The following is a 10,537-nucleotide window of genomic DNA, read 5'->3' as shown; positions in this document are numbered from 1 at the left end:
GTAAAATATGTACATATTTGTATAACTTTAAAATATTACCTGTTTAGATGGTAACCTCTACTTTCTATGGTACTGCTTGTCAGTTGTCAGATTCAAAATGTCAGACAAACGCTATATTATCATCAAATTATTTACTATGTTACTAGCGGTAGCTGCATGTGGTATTTGGATTGGAGCCGAAAAGTCAACGAAGCTGAGACCTCGGTACAGAGATGAACAAACACTAGTCGGAGGGACGATATGGAGTCAGACTATCATCACCCTAGGACTTATTATATCAGAATTAACAGATGACAATTTGCCGAAATTGATACATGGCTTTTTCGTGGTGTCTGGAATCTTGTTATTTTTATTAACTGGTGTAATGTTGGTGAGTAGCCCTTATAATTCATATAATACACATTTCTAGTACATCTATGTAATTAGTACTTAATTAGTAAGTATGTAAGACCACACCTCGGACACTGGCGATCAAATACACCGTGTTTCACTTAACACTAAAAACCTGAAAACAGTTTGTTCAGAATCGAGAGTAGAATCGATTGAGCTATATCTTGATGGGGGTAATATTTTTATTTAAATTAGTATTATTAGTTATTTTTTACGTGCCCATTCTATTGTACTCGTAATACAACATTGTGTATATCGCATTGCTAGAGGTTGTTTACCTTTTTTCAGTATTTAGGGGTATTAATACTGGCCGGTTACTTGGACGATTATTTTTTCCGCTACTAGTTTGACGTTGTTTGTCAGTTTAATCTTAATGTTTATCATAAGTCATAACAAATTGAACTCGTACCTAATTACAACCTTGTCATTTTGAATATTGAGTTTATTTGCTTACTGCGATAACCTGTCCAATTTGAAGTTTACTGTGACAAAGCTTTAAAGTGTTTTACAGTGACATCTTAGCTGTCTATTGGTAAACCTTAGGCAGCGTTCCCACTTATGCGTCGCGTGTCTCGGGGCGCGCAAGGGGCGTCCGCGCCACGCCGCTTAAGTGTAATTCAAAAAACGTCTCCTCAGTACATTTTGTATAGGAAAGACGTAAGACGCGCCCCAGGTGGCGTGGCGGCGGCGGGGCGCGCGCCGCGCCGCTTGGCGGCGCGCCTTACGTCCTTCCTATACAAAATGTACTGAGGAGACGCTTTTTGAATTACACTCAGGTGGCGTGGCGCGGACGCCCTTTGCGCGCCCCGAGACACGCGACGCATAAGTGGGAACGCTGCCTTATGTCGTTGCAGTAACGTACACAAATAAATAGTCTTATGGTTTATGATGGTAGTTAGCAATTATTTTATTGAGTGTAGAGCTAAAAGTCAAGTAGAGCTGAACAGAAAATTAAAAATTCAATTAAAAAAAAGTAACGATCAGATTAAAAGATGAATACTCTAGATGAGTTTAAAAAAATAAAAATCAGTTGGGGTGTCTGAGGTTTTGAGTGATACCGGAAACACCGTGTATATGAAAGAGGCGCGTTCCTAACACACATTCTAAGGTCGTCTAGGTGAACGCGTACAATGCTTGTATGAGTGCAATATGACAGGTCTACTGTTCGCGTTTTTGACAGGCGGTAACTATGAGGTAACCGAGAGGGGGTGGGCGGCACTTTCAGCGGGGAGCGGGAGTGGCCATACTGTACGATAGTACTCTTTATTATACTGTGGTAAGACTGAGTTTTTCATCAAAACTCTCCCAATAATCCATATGTCATACGTAGTACGACTATTTATATTTATATACCTACCTGCATGTGGTACCGTAGTACGGCTGCTTCTGGTAATAAGCGACTAACTACTTAATATAAACGATTGCAATCTAAAAAGGTTACACGCGCGCAACAATATAATAATATTGTATTTCATGTATCATTTATGATGACAATCTTCGTCCCCGATAACAGAAGAAATAATAGTACTCGTAAGAACTTACATACCGATTTTGACGTCGGTTTAGGGTAGAATCGGTTGTACTTTTCTAGCGAGGGGTTCAGTTTTTAGATATCTACAATAAACGTTCTTCTTTCTAGCGTTATCCCGGTAATTTGATACGCCCCATGAGAGCCTAGGGTCTTCTTTGGCAAGTAATCCCAGCCGGCGTATCATGCTGCCAATTTTATCACTTATCCACGTGGATAAAGCATCCGTCACGCTTTAGCAAGTATGTCAGTGTGACAGTGACAGATGTCTTATCCACGTGGATAAGTGATAAAATTGGCAGCATGATACGCTGGCTGGAATCCCTAGAGTTCTCAGTAGTTATATGAGAATACAATTCTTACTGGGTGCTTTGTTGTTACATAGGTTTATTTCTAGGGTATCCAACAATTGGTAAGACTAAGACACAATGTTCAATCAAGATTGATTGATTTGGTTTGGCTTTTATACCGTGCGATAGAGATTCCTACATTTGAATATAATTTTGTGGCCCCTTAGACTTTGATCAACAGTTATTGGCTAGGTAATTTATTATGTTACACATTTTCATCACGTGTTGGTCTAGGCTGTAAGTGGTGATGTGTATAATTAATTGTAAATAAATAAAAAATAAAATATTTGTAGATTGTCTACGAATTAAAGATTCGGAGTCAAGAACTAGCAATACGTAGAGATATAAACACAAATGGCAGCATGGACCGCGTGATGAATGCGATGAGAAGAACTTCACAGCACGTTATGCTTTCGCGGACTTTTAATATGTCCTATTTTTGCATTGGAGTGGTGTGTATTCTTGGTGGGTTGACCTGTATTATTAACTTAGTAATCATTGCCTTATTTCCTTAATATTTTATTCCGTTTGAGTTAAGTTGAAGTTTCTTAATTATATGACTATTCATCTATTTTCTTTTTATTTTCATTTTCTATTTTAATGATAAATATCTATCCAGTTCGGTAATGGTTTAAAAAGGAATCGGGAACCAACATTCCCAATTGTAAATTCATATACCTACTGTAGAGTGCAAAGGAAGCCGATAGGAGGAATCAGTTGGATTGGGCAGCGTTTAGGAAGTTATACCACATATCTGTGGGCCTAGTGAAAAAGGGTATAAACTCTAATTGACTCGGTGAAAAAGGTCACAAGTCCGAGGTGGGACTTGTGCCCTTTTTCACCGAGTCAATTTGAGTTATAACCCTTTTTCACTAGGCCCACAGAATATTTTCGTCGGATATACCACGGAATCTGAAGACGAAAGTATTTCAGAAATGCGTCCTTCCTGTAATGATGTATGGCGCTGATACGTGGACACTGATTGTGGAGCTAATCCATGTACCTAAGTTTAAAGTCGCGCAAAGTTCTTCAACTTTCAGTTTCTCTGAATTGATCCGCCAGAGAACTAAAGTGAACGATATAGCTCTGCAAATTCACTAAATTCCAACCCACTTCAACCCACTGGTCGAAGTGGCAATGGACTGGCCAGATCTGATAACCGCTGGAGTAAGCGTTTTCTGGAGTGGAGACCTCGTTCGGGCAAACGTAGTGTGAGTCGCTCTTTGGCCAGATGGCAGGATGACCTGCATAAAAGGGCAGGCCTGGATACATAAAACTGATGAAAATGCAACGGGCTGATGATGATAATGATGTGAATAATTGTGGGAACCCGAAATAGTAATTTTTTACAATGTGAGTATTATTTAATGGTGCTAATATTGACGAAATAGCATGAAAAATGAACTAATTGTTGACACATAGGTACTATGAATAACATCCATCTAGGTATGTAATTTTGCCTTAGATTGTTGACCCACTCGATGTAAAAGAAACTTACCATCAATTTTAACAGGAACAACTAACGATTCAAAATGTTCATTGCCATAAAACTATGGCCAAGTGATTACCATTTTTTATAACATTTGAATACCATCAATTCACATTAAGGTACTTTTTGAACCGTGAAACGGCAACTTTCATCATGATTTGAACAAATTTTAATTCGGACGTGCTGTAGTCGAGTTTACATCCAAAATCTAAAAAAGCAAACCTTATTCCACCATGTTTATAGTTATTAAAACTTATTATTTTAGACGGTTTATAGTTGGCTGGGATTTTGTTCCAAAATAATCTAATTTGAATTAATTAGAGATTTATGAAACGCAGTTGTTCCTACCTCCGATACTAACTGCGATATAAGTTACTCATCGTATTGTTTGACAGATGTTACTCATATTTGTTAAATACACGCCGGTGTATAATCAACACAGTAATATATTGTATACATTTAGGCAGTAATCCACTGGAAGAGAAAGTTAGCTTGGAGCTCATAGATTCTGCTATAGACACAGAGTATGGATACTTGTACTAATATGTATTCTGTGGTATGGACCATGGCGGATTGCTAAAGATGCCGGTTCGAATCTCGTCTTTACCATTGGAGGTCGTTTTTATAGTAGTGTGATATATTTATAGAATACTAGCTATTGCCTGCGGCTTCGCTCGCGTTAAATTAGAAAATCGTGGAATGCGTACAAACTTTCACCCCCTATTTTAGGGACACAAAAAGTATCCTATGTCACTCTCCATCCCTTCAATTATCTCCACGTAAAATATCACGATAATTCGTTGCTCCGTTTTGCCGGGAAAGACGGACATACAAACAGACACACACACTTTCCCATTTATAATATTAGTATGGATATATTATATTTGTTCCCAAACTTGCGTATATGAGGGTATCTAAGGTGGTTATAGCACACACGCGTTGTTACCTTCTTTCTTATTCTGTATTTTGATGATGGTTTAGATTACTTTTGGCTTAACGTTAGGCGTTGTCACCCTCTTTACCAATGGTGATCTAGGACGAAGATTGAGGCCATTTCACCACGAGCTAATTGGTGAGTGATCCTATTAAATATCTTTGCAATATCAACTCTCTTAGTGGGTCGTTACCTTAAATACACGCAGTATTATATAAACTTTCAATGAGTGTATTAGCATTTCAATTCACTGACGAATTCAAGAGAGGAGCAGTTAGCTAAAATGGCGATAGGATTGTAAGTTTTCATTAGATAAACTTTTTTTTAAATAATAGTTGTATTCCTAATGATTTAGATATTTTTGACAAAGTTAACGCCATACCTACGCTGGTTACATAGGCATTCTATGGAATATTGGGTACCTACAATCTTCCCCTAAACTTGGGTGTTGTAACTCAAAGTATATACGCGTAGACAAAATTGTAGCAAGGAACTGTTCGAGTTTTTTTCTATCTGTGTCTGAAATTTCTTTTTCGATCTTTCTGGATTGTGGCCTGTTTTCAGTCTGATTCTGACCGGTTTGCTGGCCTTCGGCACGTACTGGACCACCAGGTACCTGATATCGTCGGCGGAACACAGTGGCATCAGCACCACTACCACTATTGCACCAAATGACAATACTATACTGCGCTTGATGTTTAACCAGACGTGAGTATAAATTTAATTTTTACTTGAAGTAAGTGGATGCTAAAAAACAGTGTTTATACTTGTATTAAATAAGAAAGTAATCGATACATTCCCATGATATTACCAATTTTAAGAAGGATTTTTTATATAATCGTGTCGCTTAACTACAAACCTGGGTAAATCCATTCTTAAAGTTGATTATATATATTAAAAAAAACTGTTATTATCTGAAAGATAATCAACCTTATAGCAGAATGGATTTAACCGAGATTGAAGTTAAGCGACGAAATTAAAACTCTTGTGCATAGTTTATCATTATCACAACTTTTTAACTCAACTGCACTTTATCCGGCCTATTGCAACTTGTAATCGAAGATATTTGGCACCCCCTTCATTAAATTAAATTTAAATGTGACGATTTTATAAAATACTCGCGTTAGAAAGGGACAAAAAGTAGCCTATGTCACTCTCCATCCCTTCAACTACATCCACTTAAAAATCACGACAATTCGTCGCTCCGTTTTGCCGTGAAGGACGGACAAACAAACAGACACACACACTTTCCCTTTTATAATATTAGTATGGATTAGTATGAATTCATTTCGACTGTTTTGTTTATTTCAGCGCTTGACATCATCATCAGCTGTCGACAACAATTTGCATGTTTAACGGACTCGCAGGAAAAACATTTAAAATCGTTGCAACTATCTATAGTTAAAAAATGCTAAATATTTAGTAAAATTATACTTATGTATTTGATTTTGTTAATCATTAAAATGTAGGCGGATGATGCATCAAGAAGACAAAGAAAGACGACGATCTCGCGGATTTTAACGTCTTATCTCAGAAATATCATTTGAAATTAAACAACTCCTCAACCAACTCAAATGCAGCAAATACCTCGTCAAATTTTCTACAGGCTCTGGCTACCCAAACATCAAAACTTGCCAAGATAAATGCAATGCAAAAAAAACGTTTACCAAAATAAAAATTCAAATTACTTCAGAACAGCAGACATTTTGATAGTTCTCTGGACGGACGACGGACATCTTTACTATGTAATATACAGGGTGTCCCATAAATGACACGTCACAGTGACACTGGAGGTAGACCAGCCCGAGAGGGTTCCAACCAACCTAACATGACCCCAGTAAAAGTTGCACCGCGCGTTTTCAAGTTATTGGCGATTTAAGTTTTTTCGTGAATTTTGACCGTTTTCAACATTCTTAGACTCAGTGTGCAATCAGAAAGCCCTCGAAATGAGTTTTTTATGTGTACGGCACCGTAAATTAGTTAATAAGTATAACAACAAAGACGTTTCATCGAATACCGATGTGAAATGTAAAAAACAATGGCTTTGAAAACGGTTCACGAAAAAACTTAAATCGCCAATAACTTGAAAACGGTGCAACTTTACTGGGATCATGTTAAGGTTTGTTGGAACCCTCTCGGGCTGGTCTACCTCCAGCGTCACTGTGACGTGTCATTTATGGGACACCCTGTATATTAAGTTTGGATTGAGTGTGCCTTTGCAAGTAAAAAGTGGTAGTCGAGAACTTTTTTTAAATTGTTTACTAGAAGTTTGGGTTCCTACCTATAAATATGTTTATAGACAGTGTGATTCCATTATCATTTGGGTTGTTCTTTTTTACGTTTTAGAAATTAAGTAAATAAAGATTTTTTTTATTTTGAATAACTTACATTGTTTAATTTCTGGTTTTCTCTTGATACTCTGAGAAGGGGATTGAAAGTGATAAATTGATAATCACTGATAAGTTTTATTTTTCCGTATGTGACGTAGTACCTAAACTCATCCCTCGCTGTCCCTCTCATGTACCCTACCCATATACCCCACAATTATTAGGATTTTGATAATTTGTATGTTCTCAGAAGTACAATATTAAAGTTGAGACACTCTTTATCCCCATAAGGAGTGTCTCAACTTTAATATTTCGAATAACAAGCATTATAAAGTCATTTGCAAAAAGTTTAGCTAGAACATATACAAAATCACCAAGGTCGACGATATTCAGAAAATTGCGGGTCACAAATGTAGATTCTAGCTCAGGATCGGGAGATTAGGCGACTAGAAGAGAGGCCTATGCTCAGCAGTGGGCGATAAGGGCAGATATGATGTTGATTGACGACGATGAATGGAGTTTAGTGCCATGACGTCACATGCCTGTTATAGTTTCAACGTAATGTAAATTATATATGTATGTTTATTTTTATTACGTATTTATGTATTTTTATTACGTATGTATCTTGAATACGTACAGTTTATATTCATTTATTCATAGTTTAGTTAGGTTACAGTTTTTTTTAACCGCCGCCCCAAATCTCAAGGAAGGTGGTTCTCAATTCGTCTGTATGTTTTTTTTTTATTTATGTTTGTTCCACGATATCTCCGTCGTTACTGGACCGATTTTGATTTTTTTTGATCGAATGTATTTATATATGCATACAGATTGTTCCCTTTTTCTATCAGAACCCAGTTCTGATGATGGGTTCCTGGAGAAATCGAGGGAACTCCTCAAATCTGAAAGGCATACAAATGGTGATTTTTGTGTTTTTATAAGAACAGCATGCATTTACACTGCACGTAGGGTACAGTGACATTTGGTGCAGTGGAACCGCTGATGATGGTCAGAACGGAACTCCTCAAATCTGAACGTCACACTTATAGTGACTTTGGTATTTTTATAAAAACAGCATGCACTTACGTCCAGAACAGTGACATTTGGTGCAGTGGAACTGCTGATGAAGATCAAAATGGAACTCCTTAAATCTTAACGGCTTGCTTATAATGACTTTGGTATTTTTATAAGAACAGCTTGCGTTTACTTTCAGAACAGTGACATTTGGTGCCGTGGAACTTCTGATGATGATCAGGTGCCGTAGCCGAATGGCATTTCTGCGACGCGAAACGAAAACGAAACGCCGCGAAAGGTAGTCTGGCTCTGTCGCGCCAATACGCACGAGCGATAGAGATAGATATCTACGAGCGTTTCGTTTCGTGAGCGTTTCGTGTGCGTTTGTGCTATTCGGCTACGTACCCTGAACGGAACTCCTCAAATCTGAACGGCACACTTATAGTGACTTTCGTATTATTATAAGAACAACATGCATTTAAGTGACACTTATTTGTTAGGAGATTTGTTCTCTTTGTTATGCTTACATATTGAGTTTTCATGGCAAATTTTGTCAAGCTCGATTTCTTATAATCGGATATCGGATTTATGAGGAATGAGGAAACTCCTCAAACCGTAATGGTACACGTATATTAATTTGTGTTTCCATCAAATAATCAAAGATTTACATTAAAACTTAAAAGCAGTTTTAAAAAACACCTACACATTTCTACATAATCCAACGGTTTTTTTAACCGCCTTCCAAATCTCAAGGGAAGGGGTTCTCAATTCGTCTGTATTTTTTTTTAATGTTCCTCGATATCTCCGTCGTTACTGGACCGATTTTGAAAATTTTTTTTTATTAAATGTATATGTATACATATTGGTCCCATTTTTCTCAGAACCCAGTTCTGATGATGGGATCCTGGAGAAATCGAGGGAATTCCTCAAATCTGAAAGGCCTACATATGGTGATTTTTGTGTTTTTAAAAAAACAGCATGCATTTACGTACGGAACAGTGACATTTAGTGCAGTGGAATTCCTGATGATGGTCAGAATGGAACTCCTCAAATCTGAACGGCACACTTATAGTGACTTTGGTATTTTTATAAGAACAGCATGCACTTACGTCCAGAACAGTGACATTTGGTGCAGTGGAACTGCTGATGATGGTCAGAACGGAACTCCTCAAATCTGAACGGCACACTTATAGTGACTTTGGTATTTTTGTAAGAACAGCATGCACTTACGTCCAGAAAAGTGACATTTGGTGCAGTGGAACTCCTGATGATGGTCAGAATGGAACTCCTCAAATCTGAACGGCACACTTATAGTGACTTTGGTATTTTTATAAGAACAGCATGCACTTACGTCCAGAACAGTGACATTTGAAGCAGTGGAACTGCTGATGATGGTCAGAACGGAACTCCTCAAATCTGAACGGCACACTTATAGTGACTTTGGTATTTTTATAAGAATAGCATGCACTTACGTCCAGAACAGTGACATTTGGTGCAGTGGAACTGCTGATGAAGAGTGAGCCGCCCCTGGTTAGAGTTCCGTTCTGATAATCATTCTCATCTGTAAGTACTTCAGAATCATCCAAATCTCAAAATTGGTTCAGAAATGACGGAGATATCGAATAACAAACATTAAAACATATACAGATGAATTGATAACATAATCCAACATTTGAAAGTATTTATCACCAGAACCCCAACGGAAGGCGGTTTTTTTTTTCTTAATATTGGGTTGGCACAAAAGTAATGAGACACTTGGTTTACGTTTTATATTTTTTATTATTATTACAATACAAAAAGCTTAGTCGATGATGTAATCACCATTAGCATCTATGACTTCTTGCCAACGATCCGGCAAAGTTTGGATGCCTTTCGCCCACAACTCTGATGGCTGTGCCTCGAAAAAGTTGTTCAACTCCACCTGTACATCATGGAAATCATTGAATTGTTTACCCCGCCAATGTCGTTTCAGGGCTCTAAACAAATGAAAGTCTGATGGTGCGAGGTCTGGAGAATAAGGTGGGTGGGGTATCGTCGCCCAGCCCAAGTTCTGCAGCTGTTGGCGAACGGTAGATGCGACATGAGGTCGAGCGTTATCATGTAGTAAAATTACAGTGGCTCGTCTTCGTCGTTTTTTCTTGATAGCAGAAGATAGTTCGGTGAGCTGTGTTGAATATTTGTTAGCGTTTACAGTTTCATTGTGTAATAGTTCATGAAATGATGAAACAGCATGCCTTGCGAGTCCCAGAAACAACAAAGCAAAACTTTTAAGCGGTTCTTTTGACTCAGCTTCGGTTGAGTTGGTGGCGTTTCTTCTCGAGGCAGCCAAAAAGCACGACGTGTATCGTTCTCATAATAAATCCATGATTCATCTCCCGTAACCAGATCAGTCAAAAACTCTTTACGTCGGGGTCGCAGCAAAAGTGATTGACAGATGGCGACACGGACTGCACGACTGGCGTCGGTAAGGATGTGCGGTACCCATCGAGCCAAAACTTTTCGATACCC

The 10,537-nt window shown here is 38.0% G+C and overlaps 1 protein-coding gene across 1 annotated transcript; it reads left to right on the top strand.

Moving 5' to 3' along the window:
• Positions 1–136: 136 nt before the first annotated feature.
• LOC125231251 lies at positions 137–4,300 on the top strand. Its single transcript, XM_048136686.1, has 3 exons — positions 137–370; positions 2,562–2,733; positions 4,221–4,300. The coding sequence occupies exons 1-3, from the start codon at positions 137–139 to the stop codon at positions 4,298–4,300; spliced, it is 486 nt and encodes a 161-aa protein (XP_047992643.1).
• Positions 4,301–10,537: the final 6,237 nt, after the last annotated feature.

Source organism: Leguminivora glycinivorella, chromosome 1, assembly GCF_023078275.1.
Source record: "Leguminivora glycinivorella isolate SPB_JAAS2020 chromosome 1, LegGlyc_1.1, whole genome shotgun sequence".
In the NCBI taxonomy this organism is placed as follows: Eukaryota; Metazoa; Arthropoda; class Insecta; order Lepidoptera; family Tortricidae; genus Leguminivora; species Leguminivora glycinivorella.
Note: the sequence above shows the minus strand (reverse complement) of the source record. Positions and strands in the feature narration are given on the sequence as shown.

Bases quoted from the DNA above. Each gene is read 5' to 3' on its own strand.
- LOC125231251 (XM_048136686.1), top strand. From the start codon at position 137: ATGTTACTAGCGGTAGCTGCATGTGGTATTTGGATTGGAGCCGAAAAG. The intron at 371-2,561 runs GTGAGTAGCCCT...AAATATTTGTAG, and splicing joins TATTAACTGGTGTAATGTTG to ATTGTCTACGAATTAAAGAT. The intron at 2,734-4,220 runs GTGGGTTGACCT...GTATACATTTAG, and splicing joins TGGAGTGGTGTGTATTCTTG to GCAGTAATCCACTGGAAGAG.